Raw genomic sequence first — 19,686 nt, forward strand, 5'->3', positions numbered from 1 at the left:
CAACTTTTCTAACTCCCATGTGTGACAGAGAATAAGGAAACTAATAGTAAGTTTAGAAATTAATATAGTAATGCAGTCAGCAACTATTGATCATTTACTATGTTCCAGAAACATAGCACAAACCTACGCTAAACATCAAGATTTAAGTTTAGAAATACTCTTTCAATGGCCTGGTGTGGTGGCTCATGCCTGTAATCCCAGCACTTTGGGAGGCTGAGGTGGGCAGATCACAAGGTCAGGAGGTAGATACCATACTGGCTAACAAGGTGAAACCCTGTCTCTATTTGTAAAAATACAAAAAAATTATCCATGGATGTTGGCAAGCACATGTAATCCCAGCTACCCTGAAGGCTGACAGGAGAATCGCTTGAACCTGGGAGGCGGAGGTTGCAGTGAGCCTACATTGCGCCTCTGCACTCCAGCCTGGGCAACAGAGCAAGACTCTGTCTCAAAAAAAAAAAAAAGAAAAGAAAAGAAATACTCTTCCAAAATGTTCAAAGTGTAGTGGCCAATATCAAGTTTACACACATTAATTTTATTTAAAAAGTAGTTGTAGTTCAGCCAATCAACTGTGTGAGTCAACTTTACTGTTTGATCTTTCCAACATTGTTTTATCTATAAAATGAGGATAAATGAATTTGAAGGTGCCAAGTGTTTTTCAGTTGAAAAATTGAGTGGACTGCCAATGAAATTGTCAATAAATGAAATCACATGGTCCAAGGGGTGTGCAGAATTCAAATTCAGTTCAGGCAGGTCAGATTGGGAGATGGTGGGTGTGTGGTAGCTTATGCTTCAAAGAAAAGTGGACTTTAGTGCAAAGTAACTAAAAAAATTATAGTTCACATGAGGCCTATGTTGACTGAAGCAGTATTAGCTAGTGGCTGGAGTATCATTGGATGCTGAGAGAACTGAAGAATAAAATACTGCAAGTATGTTCTAGCTACGTTATGGAAGGCACTCATAGGAACAAAGAAGGGTAATAGGACAGTAGTTCTATAGGTATATTTGTTAGGGATCAGTGGTTCTAAGCTACAGAAACTGTCTTTGTTTAAAGTACGCAGACTACTAATAGCTTTGCTTAAAGAACGTCTGTGGTAGCTCATAGATTCAACTGGAAAGTTGGAAGATCATATTTGGAAAAAGGCAAGAAGCAGGTAGCTCTGAGGGCCTAGCAGCAAGAACTATTCAACAATTTCATCAGTCTGTTGCCATCATAAAGGATGACCTACAACTGATTTCAGTGATTCTGCACAGGATTGATATTCCAGAAAAGGAGTTTCCAAATGGCCTAGCAAATATGTGAACACTTCTCAACTAGAAAAAAACAGCATCTTGATTTTTCAGCCTTAAAGAAGACTGAGCATAATGGGCAAGAAAATTCACAAAAGTAAATTAGGATGTTATTTCTAAATCCACTATCCTTAGCCAGAGCAAAGGCCAGGATCCATATTCATGGAGAATTAGAATGGTAACAAGGAGCTAGGGCAGGAAGCCTGGCATATGAACCTTGCACAAAGAATTCTCACCTAGTGTGTAGGCACCTGAAATCTATTCCACAGCTCCCTCACTGGTAGGAAAGAGGTCTCCTAAATATATCACCGGTTCCAGATCTCGCTAACTGAAAACCTCTGAAGGACTGATTCATCTCTGGCATACTAACAAGTTAAGTGTATAATTAAGCACTTTCCACAGTTTCAAGCACACAGAAATTATGGGTAACAATTATTAACATGAATGTTGATATAACATTATTATAACATAATCACTGTAGTTGCCATTAAACATAGGCTGAATGAGAAGAGATTCAGGCAGAGAAACTATTTCAGTATGGTTTGGCTATAAGTTCACTTAGAATTCAGGCAGAATACTTGGAATAGAAGAAGATATGAATAAATAAAATTTAATACTGTCTCTGACACTATCTCTGTGACTCTGGACAAGTCACTGAACCTCTCTGCACCTGCTTCTTCCTATGTAAAATGGAATTAATAGGAATAGTAATACTACTTATTGCATAGGGTCGTTATGAGTAATGAACGAGGTAACACATGAAAAGTGCTTGGGACCGTGCCAGATACATAATAAACATTATATAACTGTTATCTCCTTTTCTTAGTATCATTATTATTACTTTAGAGTTCACAAAGTGCTTTTCACAATACTGATTTCATTCATGCTAACAATTCTATAGTCAAAGTATTCTTCTTTAAAATTTTAACAATAAAAAATAGATACTTTACTTTTATGATGTGGATAGTGATACTCTCATCTTTTAACTATGAGTGTATTCTACCAGACCTTATAGATGTATACAAAATTATATCACTGAAGGACCTCCATGAAGACAGAAAAAAGAAAAGTCCCCAATGCTGGGTAATAACATTTAATAATAATTGGTAGTTACATTTAACATTTAATAATAATTGGTAGTTACATTTAACATTTAATAATAATTGGTAGTTATATTTCACAATTTTAGTGATATATACATAAATGATGTATACAGATATGTATACAGAAATGATTCTAGCAGAAATACAGATAGTCTTTGTTCTTTAACTTTCTGAATAAAAAACAGATGCTCTCTTTTATAATGAGAAAATAAGACTATTAAATGATTTGTCCTAAGTCACAGGATTACTTGGCCAACGATGGTCCTCTACCCTCTTTCCTTCCATCTCCACCCACAACCCCACACCTCCCCACTTCTATTTGTATCTTCTGCAAATTGGTCTCTCTGGGCTTCATTGCTGTTTTAATATGGTAAAAAACAGAAAGGCCCATTTTCAAATGAAACTTTAATATAGGGCTGATTGACAAGGCACAGAGCAAGTAAAAGTCCTTACATCTTTTCCCCAAACCTAACAAAATGAGTAAACAATAACTGTCCAAATAAAGTTTTTTGGGGGGGAAAATATCAGCAATGTTTTTAATTATTTAAATTTTCTGTATTTTCTCCTGCGATGTCAAAAGTTATAAAGACATTTTCTTTCTAACTTCATAAGATGGTTCAGAAATGTCAAACATTGTCAACAGGATCATACTGATTAATGCTTATCTTGAAATAGAAATTTTTTTCTTCTCCTTTATGACAAAAAGTACAATTTTGAAGCTAGTGTAAACTATGCTTCAAATGTATTATTTATTTCCACTTCTAAGTCTTAGGAATTAACTCTAATCCATGTATGGATGTCTGATCTTGATCCTTGTGTTTTGAAAGATTTAACTCACTTTATCCTCAGAAAGTGTTACTCAGACTGACTTACAAAGCAATCAGATAGCAAAGTAGAATTTACATCTATTTCTTTTAAACAAATGCCACCAATTTGGCCATCTCTAGCATCTTACTGCACTTCTTTTATTCTTCCAAATATAAAGGAATATTTCAATTATCAAATTTTACTTAATATAATGTAAATTTCCCACCACTATAATTATCATAAGCACATGCTGCATATGTCTAAAAAGAACACTTTAAGAAGTGTGCAAACCGGAGTTCTGCTGTCAGGATAACTTTATGCTCTACACTCAGTTTCTACTTCTGCTGTTAGGAACATGACAGCTGTTTGTATTTGAGTGCCAAGAATGTGGAGTACATGTTGACTCAGTTGCTTGCTGCCTATCTAAATCTTGGCTTTGATTTCTTTTTCTAGCTGTCACCTTGGGCAAATTACTTAAATGCCCTGTGCTTGCTTTTCACCTAATTGGAGATAATCAGTATACTTACCTTATAGGGTTGTTAGAAGGATTAAACAAAATAATAAAGAACAAGTATGGAGTGCCTAGCACATATCAAAGGCTGATTAAATGCTGGGTACTATCTGCCTTACTAAAGTGATGGTGAAAAGCCATATGGATTATGGTATGTGATTTTCTTTTAAATAGAATCTCTGGAATAGAATTCTATTTAAAAGGGATTCACCACATGAGCCACGATTATACAAGCCTTAGAAATTATTTTTTGAAGTCCTCACTTGGGAATAGTATCAGCATATTAATTTGGAGTTGGAGACATCGTCACATTTCTATAACGTTTCTTCTAGCTTTTGTTTTTTCATTTTACACTTGGAATGGCTGTATTCTCTTCGCCCAGTGTCTTATGTTCTCTTCTATTAATAGATTTTTATCAAGTTGCAAGATAAAATGCCTAGTCAGCTATGACAAACTCCACTTCTTAGTCCTGGGCCATGGTGGAAGGGGACATGCTACTATTTTTTGCTTTCTTCTTCTTCTTCTTTTTTTAACAGACAAGGTTTTTCTCTGTCACCTAGGCTTACCTCAAACTCCTGGCCTCAAGCGAGCATCCTGCCTCAGCTTCCCAAAGTGCTAGGATTAGAGGTGTGAGCTACCATGCCTGGCTACCCTCCTCATTTTAAAAGTTCATGTCGCCGGGCGTGGTGGCTCACGCTTGTAATCCCAGCACTTTGGGAGGCCGAGGCAGGTGGATTACCTGAGGTCGGGAGTTCAAGACCAGCCTGACCAACATGGAGAAACCCCGTCTCTACTAAAAAAAATACAAAATTAGCCGGGGTGGTGGCACATGCCTGTAATCCCAGCTACTCGGGAGACTGAGGCACGAGAATCGCTTGAACCCGGGAGGCGGAGGTTGCGGTGAGCCGAGATCGCGCCATTGCACTCCAGCCTGGGCAAAAAGAGCGAAACTCTGTCTCAAATAAATAAATAAATAAATAAATAAATAAATAAATGAATGTTCATGTCACTCCTTGCAATGAACTGGCTCTGGAACTATTCTAAAGAGAAATGTCATGCCAGGGAGATTCCAGGGTGTGTTCCATGCCCTCAATGCAAGATAAAACAAAAAGGCACCAACAATCCTGCTATTGCTTGTAGTGGCTCCCCTTAAAAACCCAAGGTAAAATACAGGAAAGACTTTCTTTTTCAAACTTCAGAATTCATTTCAAGAGGTTTGGATCTCTTTTTAGAAAATGTGGAATTTGAGTGTGTGTGTGTGAGAGAAATAAGAACAAATGCTGGTTGAAGTGTCTGGCATTTCCAGTGTTCCTGAAATGATTATTTATTCATGAAAATGTCTTCTTAGTTAAGTCATTAAAGCTAACAGCAGAGATTGGTCTGTTCCCTTCTCATGTGTCAGGGGTGCTGTCCTTAGGCAACTCTGAAGACCCAAAGTGGCAGAATCAAATTAAGCCGCGAAGTTGAACCAAATTAAGCACTGTTTATTAATTATTTATTTATAGCTCACCATATTCTAGAAGGATTTATGGCAGTTAGAATTTCATCTCCAGGGTTGAGAAATAGAATAATATGTTTATAATTCAGTTATATTTACTATATGTATTAAACAGATCTCCTGGAATAAAAGGAATATTCTGATATTACTTGGGGCAGCTAATAAGAGGAAAGTAACATCATGTGTGCATCTCTCTGCCCATTCATCGCTCTATCCCAGGACAAATGAAAAAAGCTATAGTTAATTTGATCTCCTAAACTCAGATTACAATAATTTTTTAAAGTACTATCATGGAGAATAAAGATATGTTTTAGTTAGAGAGCTAAAAGCTAAATATTAAAATGCTATTTTTAAGTGCTATTAAGGTTGATCTGTTTATAAATATGCTACTTCAGTGAACTTGGAATCATTTGGTTTCCAAAAAATCCTCCTTTGGAATTTTAAGGCACATATAAGGAAACTTAAAAAAAATCAATACTATGGGATGACTAAATTTCTACTTTCTGAATGATTTTACAAGTATAAAACCTTCCTGATCAGTAAAAACAGTATCAGTGGTTCTCAAACATTGGTGGACATCAGACTCACCTGGAAGACTTGATAAAACACAGATTACTGAACCACAACCCCAGTGTTTCTGATCCTGTAGTAGGTCTGGGGTGAAGGCTTAGAATTTTTATTTCTTACAAGTTTCCAAGTGATGCTAATATGGCTGGGTTGGGGACCACATTTGAGGACCACTGCTTTGTATATGGTCAGAGACAACTAAGGTTAATTAACGTTATCACCTGGAAATCTTGCTGCTCTAGTGGACTGACTAAACATTTACTTACATAAACACAACTACTGACAGAAATACAACAAAAGTTCACCAACCATTTAAGCAGCTAGAACAAAATTTAGATTAAAATGTCAGAAGAAAATACTACAAATACAGGGTATATGCCTATGAAATATATAACTGAATTATTTAAATGTCTTAAATGTTAGAACATTAGTTTATTTTCAGAAGTTTTGCTTCCTATTAGGAATAGATCCTTAAAATTCCTTTCATATCAAATAAAAACAGAGGACTTTCATATTAAGTAAAAAACAAAAAAAGAGGCTGTTTATTTCTTATGTGTTTCTAATACTCTGTAATATTTAGAAAGTTCTTACGAGACCAGTATATTTATTAACCAGATAACTTTTGTATTGTGCAATTCTAGAAATAATTTGGGAAGAATAAATTAACTTTTAACAATAATAAAATCCTATCTTTTTTTCAATAATAGATAAACATTAATAAGTTAATTATCTCCTTCAGCAAACATTGATGTAGTTGGGTCGTTATGTTGACTGCTAAGAGAAATCTTGGTTTTATAAATCTGACAAAAGTTAAAGCTTAGTATGCTTTATTTTTTCAAATAATTGGTTTGTAGACAATTGGTGCTTCATATTTGATGAATAAAGGAAATTAGGTTATAATAAAGCAGAGCTGTCAATATTTTCCCCACAATATGGCCTTCAGAAAATCTGTAAATGTATATACAAATTTGGAAATGCAAATGACTTGTTTCCCTGCCTCTCTTGAAATATGCTGACCTTGGCTAAAAGATAACAAATATTATTAAAAAGTACAAAGCCTGTGAGATAATTGTATATATTTTTCCAAGAACAAACCAATCAGATTTGTTTTCTCTCCCCATTTTGCTATACTACAGCCTCACAGTCTACCTAAACACCTCTGGAGGGAGCTTTGTACCTTTCAGGACATTATTGTTTGAAGACAATCTGTAACTTGGCTACAGTCTTGAGTAGCAAAATGCTACAACCCTGAAGAGGTCAAAGATGCTGTTCCTCTGGTTTGCTTGTAGATAGGACACCTTGTTTACAGCAGTTACAAAATCCAAAATAAGCTAATCATAAGCTAGTAATGTCCACTAACTATGAACTATACATTCATAGTTAAGCATGTATAAAGCTTTGATGACAATTGCAAAGAAGTTGTGTTTGTGAAAGTTTCCTGAAGTGCCAGGAAAGCTGCATATAACAGGCAGTGCAGTAAAGCAGGAGTGTGGAATTGGAAGACGGACTTCCTCAGGATGAAACCTAACTGCCACTTCCTGGTGTTGTGAACTTGCGCAAGCTGTTTAATATTCTTTTGCCTGAGTTCTTCATCTCTAAAACACAGATTCAGGAAATAATCGTACCTTTCTCATATAGTTGCTGGGAGAATCAAAAAGGTTAATATATGTAAAATGCTTATGTAAGTCCCTGACTATTTGGTATTATGCATATCGTACATATATATGTATAATATTACTTATTTATATATTTTATTATATAAACATAAAATATTTTATATTTACTCATAAAATATATATGTATTATAATGAATAGTATATGAGTTTCAGCAAGTATCATCACTTTTTATTTCCTTCATTTTTTTTTTTTTTTTTGTGACGGAGTCTCGCTCTGTCTCCCCGGCTGGAGTGCAGTGGCTGGATCTCAGCTCACTGCAAGCTCCGCCTCCCGGGTTCACACCATTCTCCTGCCTCAGCCTCCCGAGTAGCTGGGACTACAGGCGCCCGCCACCGCGCCCGGCTAGTTTTTTGTATTTTTTAGTAGAGACGGGGTTTCACCGTGTTAGCCAGGCTGGTCTCAAACTCCTGACCTGGTGATCCGCCCGTCTCGGCCTCCCAAAGTGCTGGGATTACAGGCTTGAGCCACCGTGCCCGGCAATTTCCTTCATTTTTATGATCATTCTATGGTTCTCTTTATTTCCTATCCTATCTTATATCCAGTTTCAGTGCTGCCCAATTTCTACTGACTCCATTACTCTTATCCCTAAAACCTTAATTCTAAAGTTAGACATTACCTAAATATAAACTGTTATAATATTCTTAAACATTGTAATACTAGTTAAAATCATTCATTAATTCACTGCTTTACTGAAACACAGATACAAATGTCTCATTTTTATCATTTTATCTTCTTTTTGATGAGTAGATTTGGACCTTAATACTAATTTACTAATACTTACTTAATACTAATTCACTCTGATATAGACTGAAACACAGGATAATGAAAGTTTAAGTATCATATACTTGGTGGAAGTTAAATGTTTATATAAAATGGATACCAAATGGAAATAAAATGTTTCTCCATTTTGTGCATTTACAATGATCCCAATATCTTGCATCTTCTTTTATAATAAATATATTTCCTAGGCTAATTTTCAGACCTTGAAGCCTTGGAGACCACTGAAATTAATAAATTCGTTGTAGCTCCAAAAGTTTCTTGGCTGATCATTACATTGCCTGGCTGCAATGGGGAAAGGGCCATTGCTGATACTTGTGTATTTACCAATCTTCTTTAATCATAATGAAAGAAGATGAAGGTGTCATGGAAAGTGGCTTTTGTGTAATGCCATCAACTGAAATGATTTCCATTAGTCTTCACAGGCGTTCACAGGAATCAGACATTAGAAAAATCCCTCCTAATTCAAGATTTGGACTATCCTTCTTGTATTCAACTGGTACTTGTGGTGAAGTAAATTATTGGCCCTAATTACCTACGTACATCGATGATCATTGCCATGTAACTGCAAGTTCTCCCACTCAAGGTGAAGTCTGCTCCCGTCACTTTTCTTTGGGCTTGACCATTTGGTGTACTTTGACCAACAAATGTGGATGAAAGTGCTAATGTGACATTTCTCAGCCTAGCCTTTTGTCTTGCTCAACTGCCACTGCCATGAGAGGAGCTTCCACTGAGAAGCTATTTCCCTCTCAGTCTGGTTCTCAGAATATGCACATGTGGAAGAGAAGAAAGCCTGACTTTTAGCAATAAGCCAATTCCTGTGGTATGTGCAACCTGAGCAGGGTTTTTCATTAAAGTCCAGTCCAAATCAGCTGATCCTTGAGTGACCTGCATATATCTGAGAAACATTATTGTTGTATGCCACTGATATTTTATGATCATCTGTTACATAACAAAAGCTGACTGACATACATTTAGTTTCAGGATTATCAAAAAGGCATTATCTTTTCAAAAATGCTAGAAATAATTCCAAAGATAATTGTGCCAGATGACATACTTGTATATACATTGTGGATGGAATTAGCAAGATTATTTTTAATGCCAATGACATTTATGAATGCTAATTATGAAACACTATCACATATAATTAATAAAGGAAATTTATATTTTGTGTTCCCTAAGTGGCACTATAGGAAAATACGTAACATGTGCTCATTAAGTTTGTGGTTATGATTTTAATCACTGAAATGATGTCAATGAAATTGTATAACTGAAAAATTCAACCAACCAAATAACTATAAATTGCATTTTTTGATTGATGGATATTAGAATTTATAAGGTATCTCTAGTGACTTAATTGTATACTATTTGACAATAGTATAACTATTACATATTATATATTATATATTATATATATATTAAATATTATAAATATTTAATCAACAGAATTGAAACAAGTATTTGTTGAAAAACGAAGATTTTAAACAACTAATAGTATTTTCAAAAGAGCTCGACAAATGTATTGGCCATATGAAATTGAAGTAAAAATTAAGTTTCCAAATGTTAAAAAAATTCTACTTCTATATGATTCTCATCTAAGATGAAAGCAATGATGTAAGTTCAACTATGTAAGAAAAAGTTTTTAAAATTGCATTTATGACCACTTATATTCCAACACTTTGTGTTGATAATGCAACTAAACTTTAAAAATCTCTTTGATTACCATTTAGCATCAATTGCATGGAAATCTTTCACAACTTCAGTATCTTTTAAGAGACAGACAATTAATGGTCCATTTTACAGAATAATAGAGCTAAACTATATTGAGTGAAATAAGATATAGTTACATGGGAATAACGATGGCATTACCAACTGAAACTGACTGATTTTAGTATAGAAATATGATTCATAAAATTTCATACAATTTAACCATTAAGTTGAATTGATAATTATATTTAGAGATCAATTCTAAAATGCTAATTAAAATACTATTGAAAATCTTTTCAGTATGAGATTTTCATATATTCCACTTTATTATGCTTCAAACGTGGTAAACTGCTAAGGAATGGAGTTATTTTTAAGAGATTCTATCTGTGCTGAGTTCAAAAGAATGCCCACTCTCCATAAATAAATAGTAAACAAAGGAAATGCATCAGAAAGTTGGAAAATAGTTTCATCATGCTTCTGAAGAAATTTCTTGATTTCTTGGTCATCATGACCTATACTTGAAGTGTTGCCTTCTTTGGTTTCCTTTTGAAGAAGCTGCTCCAGAACCCAGAACAGGTAGAAAATGTTTTCATAGCGTGACACATCATAACTCGCTTGCTCCTACAAATAAACAACAAACTCCTTTAAAAAATTGGCTATAAATTACCTAAGAAAAATGTCATATGAAGATACCAGATTTTCAGGCAAAATAAAAATATTTGATATATTTAAAACCTTCTGTCATCCTGTCACTGGTGAACAATGGGGAAATTTAAAACATTTCCTTTTTTCAAAGACTTTACAATCATGGTGAATGACTTCTCTTTCTTGCTAGTTCATGAAGCTCCAAATCCCTTCCCTGCATTCTTGCAGAGAATACTCAAATGAATCTGAGAATACCTGGCAAGGAGTCTTACCAATGACTTGGCAAGGAGTCTTACCAATGACTTGGCAAGGAGTCATACCAGTGCTAAATTCAGTCTTTTGCCAAAACTTTTTAATTCATGGGACTTATTTTGATTGATATAAAACAATCCTAGAGTAGGTAGAGTCATAGTCTGTAGGTGACAAGATGTGATATCATATTGAATCTTCCTGATACAACTCAGGGAGGAGTAGCATTGAATCATATACACAGTCATGAGAAGAAATGTAGATGCATCTTGTAGAACTTTTAATTTGGCCTAGATGCTTGAATGTGAGATAGATAAGTCACAGAAAGGCCTAAAAACTAGATAATAGCAAGCATAAGATGAGAGAATGGCAGAATCAGTATAAAAATGAAAACTGGCTTTATCATTAGCTAATTAATTATGAAATGTGTCAGAAGCCCGATGAAGTGAGCAGATTGCTTATCACTATTCTACAGTCAAGGAAATGGATCCTCTGAAAAGTAGACTAATTAGAACTCAAATCTGCAGATGCTAACCAGGGACTTTTTTTTTTTTATTTTCCTGATACATTTCGTTCAAGTTCATTAAGAAAGTATTAACATTGGGAAAAAAAGAAAACTCTTTTAGAACCATTTACGAAATATATTCACTGTATTAATACAAAAATGAAAGAACATTGTTTCAGAGTTGAGACAAATATATTCTTCAACAAGGTGACCCAATAAGCAGAGTAAGATATATACAGGCATACCTCATTTTAGTGTACTTTACATTATTGCACCTCCCGGATACTGCGATTTTTTCAAATTGAAGATTTGAGGCAACCCTGCATCAAACTAGTTTATCAGAGTCATTTTTCCAACATGTGCTCACTTTGAGCCACATATTGGTAATTATCACAATATTTCAAATTTTTCATTGTTACTTTATCTGTTACAGTGATCTGTGATCAGTCATCTTTGATGTTACCACTTTAATTGTTTTGAGATACCACAAACCATGCCCACATCAGATGGCGAACTTGACTGATAAGTGTGTGTGTTCTGACTGCTTCACCAATTGGCCATTATCCATCTCCCTTACTCTCCTTAGGCCTCCTTATTCTCTGAGACAAAACAATATTGAAATCAGGCCAATTAATAACCCTACAAATGGTCTCAGAGTGTTCAAGTGAAAGCTTGCCTATGTTTCATTTTAAATCAAAAACTAGAAATCATTAAGCTTAGTGAAGAAGGCATGTCAAAAGCTGAAACAGGCCAAAAGCTAGGACTCGTGCCAAAGTTAACCAGGTTGTAAATTCAAAGAGAGTTCTTGAAGGAAATTAAAATTAAAGTGCTATTTCACTGAACACACAAATAATAAGAAGGGGAAACAGCCCGATTGGTAACACGGAAAAAAATGTAGTGGTCTGAATGCAATATCAAACCAATCACAACATTCACTTAAGCCAACACCTGAACCAGAGAAAAGGTCTAACTCTTCAATTTTATGAAGGCTGAGTAAGGTGAGGAAGCTACAGAAGAAAACTCTGAAGATAGCAAAGGCTGATTCATGAGGCTTAGGGAAGAAGCCACCTTCATAACATAAAATTACAAGGTGAAGCAACAAATGCTGATACAGAAGCTGCAGAAAGTTATCAAGAAGTTACAGGTAAGATAATAAAAGAAGGTGGCTACACTAAACAACAGTTGTTCAGTGTAGATGAAACAGCCTTCTGTTGAAAGAAGATGACATCTAGGAATTTTGTAGCTACAGGGGATAAATAAATGTGTGTCTCTGCATGCGAGATGGGTCTCCTGAATACAGCAAACTGATGGGTCTTGACTCTTTATCCAATTTGCCAGTCTGTGTCTTTTAATTGGACCATTTAGTCCATTTACATTTAAGGTTAATATTGTTATGTGTGAACTTGATCCTGTCATTTTGATATTAGCTGGTTATTTTGCTTGTTAATTGATGCAGTTTCTTCCTAGCATTGATTGTCTTTACATTTTGGCATGTTTTTGCAATGGCTGGTACCGGTTGTTCCTTTCCATGTTTAGTGCTTCCTTCAGGGTCTCTTGTAAGGCAGGCCTGGTGGTCACAAAATCTCTAAGCATTTGCTTGTTGTAAAGGATTTCATTTCTCCTTCACTTATGTAACTTAGTGTGGCTGCATATGAAATTCTGGGTTGAAAATTCTTTTCTTTAAGAATGTTGAATATTGGCCCCTATTCTCTTCTGGCTTGGAGAGTTTCTGCCGAGAGATCTGCTGTTAGTCTGATGGGCTTCCCTTTGTGTGTAAGTTGACCTTTCTCTCTGGCTGCCCTTAACATTTTTTCCTTCATTTCAACTTTGGTGAATCTGACAATTATGTGTCTTGGAGTTGCTCTTCTCGAGGAGTATCTTTGTGGTCTCTGTATTTCCTGAATTTGAATGTTGGCCTGCCTTACTAGATTGGGGAAGTTCTCCTGGATGATATCCTGAAGAGTGTTTTCCAGCTTGGTTCCATTTTCCCCCTCACTTTCAGGCACACCAATCAAATGTAGATTTGGTCTTTTCACATAATCCCATATTTCTTGGAAGCTTTGTTCATTTCTTTTTAGTCTTTTTTCTCTAGACTTCTCTTCTCATTTCATTTCATTCATTTGATCTTCAATCATTGATACTCTTTCTTCCAGTTGATTAAGTCGGTTACTGAAGCTTGTGCATTTGTCATGTAGTTCTCGTGTTATGGTTTTCATCTCTATCAGTTCTTTTAAGGTCTTCTCTGCATTGATTATTCTAGTTATCCATTCATCCATTCTTTTTTCAAAGTTTTTAGTTTCTTTACACTGGTTGTGTAGATTCTCTTTTAGCTCTGAGAAGTTTGATTGACGGAAGCTTTCTTCTCTCAACTCATCAAAGTCATTCTCCGTGCAGCTTTGTTCCGTTGCTGGTGATGAGCTGCGTTCCTTTGGAGGGGAAGATGAGCTCTGATTTTTTGAATTTCCAGCTTTTCTGCCCTGCTTTTTCCCCATCTTTGTGGTTTTATCTGCCTTTGGTCTTTGATGATGGTGACATACTGATGGGGTTTTTGTATGGGTGTCCTTTCTGTTTGTTAGTTTTCCTTCTAACAGTCAGGACCCTCAGCTGTATGTCTGTTGGAGTTTGCTTGAGGTCCACTGCAGACCCTCTTTGCCTGGGTATCAGCAGCAGAGGCTGCAGACATAGAATATTGCTGAACAGCGAGTATTGCTGTCTGATTCTTACCCTGGAAGTTTTGTCTCAGGGGTGTATCCCGCCGTGGGAGGTGTAAGGTGTTGGTCTGCACCTAGTGGGGGATGTCTCCCAGTTAGGCTACTCAGGGGTCAGGGACCCACTTGAGCTGGCAGTCTGTCCATTCTCAGATCTCAACTTCTGTGCCGGGAGATCCACTGCTCTCTTCAAAGCTGTCAGACAGGGGCATTTACCTCTGCGGAGGTTTCTGCTGCTTTTTGTTTAGCTATGCCCTGTCCCCAGAGGAGGAGTCTACAGAGGCAGGCTGGCCTCCTTGAGCTGTGGTGGGCTCCACTCAATTCAAGCTTCCTGGCAGCTTTGTTTACCTACTTAAGCCTCAGCAATGGTGGGCGCCCCTTCCCCAGCCTCGCTGCCATCTTGCAGTTAGATCTCAGACTGCTGTGCTAGCATTGAGGGAGGCTCCATGGGCATGGGACCCTCCCGGCCAGGTGTGGGATATAATCTCCTGGTATGCCCTTTGCTAAGACTCTTGGTAAAGTGCAGTATTAGGGTGGGAGTTACCCGATTTTCCAGGTGTTGTGTGTCTCAATTTCCTTTGGCTAGGAAAAGGAATTCCCTTCCTTCTTGCGCTTCCCAGGTGAGGCGATGCCTTGCCCTGCTTCAGCTCTTGCTCGTCAGGCTGCACCCGCAGACCAGCGCCAACTGTCCGACATGCCCCAGTGAGATGAACCCAGTACCTCAGTTGAAAATGCAGAAATCACCCATCTTCTGTGTCACTCATGCTGGGAGCTGGAGGCTGGAGCTGTTCCTATTCGGTCATCTTGGGCATGCCCCTGTGCCACAATTTCTTAATCCAGTCTGTCAATGATGGACATTTGTTTTGGTTCCAAGCCTTTGCTATTGTGAATAGTACTGCAATAAACATACGTGTGCATGTATCTTCATAGGAGCATGATTTATAATCCTTTAAGTATATACCCAGTAATGGGATAGCTGGGTCAAGTGGCACTTCTAGTTCTAGATCCTTGAGGAATCACCACACTGTCTTCCACAATGGTTGAACTAGTTTACAGTCCCACCAACAAAAAAAGTGTTCCTATTTCTCCACATCCTCTCCAGCACCTGTTGTTTCCTGACTTTTTAATGATTGCCATTCTAACTGGTGTCAGATGGTATCTCATTTCAGTTTTGATTTGCATTTCCCTGATGGCTAGTAATGATAAGCATTTTTTCACGTGTCTGTTGACTGCATAAATGTCTTCTTTTGAGAAGTGTCTGTTCAAATCCTTTGCCCACTTTTTGATGGGATTTTTTTTTCTTGTAAATTTGTTTGAGTTCTTTGTAGGTTCTGGATATTAGACTTTTGTCAGATGAGTAGATTGCAAAAATTTTCTCCCATTCTGTAGGTTGCCTGTTCACTCTGATGGTAGTTTCTTTTGCTGTGCAGAAGCTCTTTAGTTTAATTAGATCCCATTTGTCAATTTTGGCTTTTGTTGCCATTGCTTTTGGTGTTTTAAACATGAAGTCCTTGCCCATACCTATGTCCTGAATGGTATTACCTAGCCTTTCTTTGAGGGTTTTTATGGTTTTAGGTCTAACATTTAAGTCTCTAATCCATCTTGAATTAATTTTTGTATAAGGTGTAAGGAAGGGATCTAGTTTCAGCTTTCTACTTATGGCTAGCCAATTTTCCCAGCACCTTTTATTGAATAGGGAATCCTTTCCCCATTTCTTGTTTTTCTCAGGTTTGTCAAAGATTAGATGGTTGCAGATGTATGGTATTATTTCTGAGGGCTCTGTTCTGTTCCATTGGTCTATACCTCTGTTTCAGTACCAGTACCATGCTGTTTTGGTTACTCTAGCCTTATAGTATAGTTTGAAGTCAGGTAGTGTGATGCCTCCAGCTTTGTTCTTTTGGCTTAGGATTGTCTTGGCAATGTGGGGTCTTTTTGGTTCCATATGAACTTTAAAGTAGTTTTTTCCAATTATGTGAAGAAAGTTATTAGTAGCTTGATGGGGATGGCATTGGATCTATAAATTACTTTGGGCACTATGGCCATTTTCACGATATTGATTCGTCCTATCCATAAGCATGGAATGTTCTTCCATTTGTTTGTGTCCTCTTTTATTTCACTGAGCAGTGCTTTGTAGTTCTCCTTGAAGAGTCCTTCACGTCCCTTGTAAGTTGGATTCCTAGGTATTTTATTCTCTTTGAAGCAATTGTGAATGGGAGTTCACTCATGATTTGGCTCTCTGTTTGTCTGTTATTGGTGTATAAGAATGCTAGTGACTTTTGTACATTGATTTTGTATCGTGAGACTTTGCTGAAGTTGCTCATCAGCTTAAGGAGATTTTGGGCTGAGACGATGGGGTTTTCTAAATATACAATCATGTCATCTGCAAACATGAACTCTCATTGTAAAGAGATCAAGAATTTATATCAATGTGGCATCTATTTTATCACCATATCCACCAGTCTGCTCAATCCAGTGACCAAGCAAGTGATAAATGTGAGCGAAATCACAGGATGTTTCACCAAAGAAATGTGTGAAGATAAATTTTTAAGGCACTTGGGATTTAATCTATGATGATATTGTGCTAGACAGTAAAAGAGCACATTACTTAGGGATCAGAAAATCACATCAACTTTCCTCTAGAATAGACTTGAACAAGTTTATCCATCTGACATTATTCAGATAAGCAGAGAATATGTTTAAATAATGAAATCAAGATAGTTTTGTAAATATTGTGTTACATTAGGGTGTTGGAGATAGGGAATTGGTTGATTGGACCTTTTTTCAGTTGTTCATATCTCATAAGACTCTTTTTAACACACACACCCTGAAGAAGGCCTTTCAGGGCCTTATGATATTAGAAAAGCTTTAAAATAATCAATTCATATTTAGATTCCTTAGTACCATCCTTCTATGCGAAAAGGAATTATCTTCTAGATTACTACTGTCTATGAAGGACTTTCTTAATGGGGAAATATAGATAATGATGCATTCTCAGGTTCTTTACACATCTCTAGATGTGCAATTCATAATGAGCTTGAGATGGCTTCAATAATTCACCACAGTGTAGTACTTCAATAATACTAATAAATAATATTAGTAATTTTTCTCTAGATACAAAGTAGTTTAAGAGTTGAGACTGTATTTTTTCACTTTGGGTAAAAATATGACAGTAATGATAATGATAACAGATAGTAGATAACACTTATTTGAAAATGTATACTCCTATGCTCTGGTTAAATATATAATCTTATTCTCCCAGCAACCCAATAGAGGAGTTATTGTTACTATTTCCAAGTTTTAGATGAGGAAAAGGAAGTTTACAAAGGTTAAATAACTTTCCCAGATCATATAGCTAGTAAATGACTGAACTGGGATTTAATAAAGATATTAACATATGTTAATTTGATATTATTCCTTTACAAAGAAGGAATTCCCCACAAAGAATGTTACTTACAAAGTAATATTCTAGTTTCTCAAAGATCTCAACCAACAAGGGCCTCTGCCACGTATGTCCTTATTGGGAGTCTCAGTAGATGTTTGTGTCAGACAAATACAAATCATCATTTTCTTTTTGTGATTCCTGTACAAACTCCTCTTCGCAGACCTTTTTTTCAGTTTACTCATTTTGCTATTACCTTGTTATATAAATTCAGCTTCAAGAAACAGATTTGTGAAAAGTAAAATAATGAGAAAATCATTATTTTTAAATAAGTCATACAATGACAAATAGATTTTTTTTAATTTTATGTTTTACATATATATATATATATATATATATATATTTCTTTCACGTATACTTATGTACACAACTTGCATACTTGTTGAACTGTTTCCGATAGGAAAAAACGGTAAAATGTCAAGATCTAAAGTACTAACAGTTTCAGAACTTTTCATCAAAGTTACCACACATATTAAACATAAATCCTTTAGAACTAGTCTCCTGGATTCAACATTTTAGGCAGATAATACTATTATCTGTATAAAGCAAAATGGATTAATACTTATTGAGTCTTTTCCATCCTTCTTTTATGGGCACTTGTATCAAAAGATGATTCACCAATCTATACCCCTCACTCCCTTTGTGCCCTGCCTCACAATTCTGCTCTAGGAAATTTCTCCTAATTAACCATACTCTGCTCTAACCAGAGCTTTACACTCCCTCAATATAGGCCCAACACCTAGGTTATGGGGAGAAAGAATATAACACAACCTTTGGAAGAAACATACTTTTAAACCATATGTGCTTCTGTTGTAATCATGATTTTATATATGTAAGTATGTATATAACCTGCATGTGATTTTTTGACTCTGTTCTTGAGCATTTGAGCATTGTTGCAAGCATGGTCAATGCTCTACTGCACTGGGCCCCTAGCCTAGCCCCTGCTTATTTGTTAGCTGCTTTGTTGCTTTCTCCTATGCTTTAGAAGTTTCAAGCTAGTTAGTAAATGACTTATAGAGAGTTAACTTCATCCCCCTAGAATTCAGGACTAAAATTGACTGCCTTCTTTACTTTCTACTAAATAACAAAGGATAATTTATTAAAAGTCAGGGTAAGTTTCCTACTGAATTATCATGGTGACAACTGACCTTTTCCTTTAAAGTACCATGTTGAATGTATTCTTTTAGAGACAACTCATTTTAGTTGTTATTACTTCTGTCCTATAAAATCTGGCACAAAGGATACCGACCCAGTGGTATATTATATTCAGTGAACGTTTAGTTTAACATATATATTATGTGGCTATACTCCTTGACTTAATTTTCTGCTCTGTCATATTCTAAATATTCAAATATATCTGTAATATTCTAAATATTCAAATATTTGTTTCCCTTATCATGTGCCATATGTTGCACATTCTTTATTCATTCTTTTTCCCTCTGTCATCATTATTTTTATCTGACTAGGTTGTTTCAAACAACCTGTTTTCAAGGTCTGGATTTTGAAATTCTGCTTGATCTAATTGATTGAAGCTTTCAAATATATTTTGTATTTTATTCAATGAATTATTCAGTTCTAAAAATTCTCTTAAGTTCTTTTTAATGATACCTATTTCAGTGATATATTTCTCATTAATATCATGAATTACTTTTTCTGATTTCTTTGTATTATTTGTGTTCTATCTCACTGAGCTTTTTTAAAATTGATATTTTGAATTCTTGTTCCAGGATTTCATAAATTTATTTTCCATAATAATTTGATGCTGGAGAATTACTGTGTTTATTTGGAGGCACAATCTTTCCTTTTATCATGTTTCTTGTGTCCTTACTTTGATATATGAACATCTGGTATATGAGTGGCTTTTCCCATTTTTGAAATTTGTTTTTTAGATGACTTTTTCCTAAAGATAAATCCATTATTTTGGTTGTATTAGGCACATAGTGTTGCTTAGTTTGGGTGATGTTGATCAGATTCTGGGTGCATCCATTGTGTGGTCTTCATATGATTTTTTCAGCTCTAAATAGTATTAGTAATTTTTCTTATTTTTCAATGGCTTTACCTACTAATTTTACATAGTATTCTAAATCTTTGTTGTCAACAATGTTCATAGCATCTTAACCAAAAGAAGATTCCATATCAAGAACCCACTTTCTTTGCTTATCCATTAGAAACCAGTATGTATCCATTCAAGTTTTATTATGAG

General features: G+C 35.7%; 1 protein-coding gene across 3 annotated transcripts in view; it reads right to left on the reverse strand.

The window, feature by feature from the left end:
• The window catches only part of MEI4 (meiotic double-stranded break formation protein 4), a 344,684-nt gene that overhangs the window by 94,197 nt on the left and 230,801 nt on the right, over window positions 1-19,686 (reverse strand). For 2 of the 3 annotated variants that reach the window (XM_005552510.5, XM_074037610.1), the window contains one exon: window positions 10,245-10,558. The exons of the other annotated variant lie outside the window; for it this stretch is intronic. In XM_005552510.5, the coding sequence (XP_005552567.1) occupies window positions 10,289-10,558 (270 nt within the window). In that variant the 3' untranslated portion in view covers window positions 10,245-10,288. Of the gene's footprint in view, window positions 1-10,244; window positions 10,559-19,686 lie in introns of those variants that run through there. 3 annotated transcript variants of the gene reach the window in all.

This window comes from Macaca fascicularis, chromosome 4, assembly GCF_037993035.2.
Source record: "Macaca fascicularis isolate 582-1 chromosome 4, T2T-MFA8v1.1".
Classification (NCBI taxonomy): Eukaryota; Metazoa; Chordata; class Mammalia; order Primates; family Cercopithecidae; genus Macaca; species Macaca fascicularis.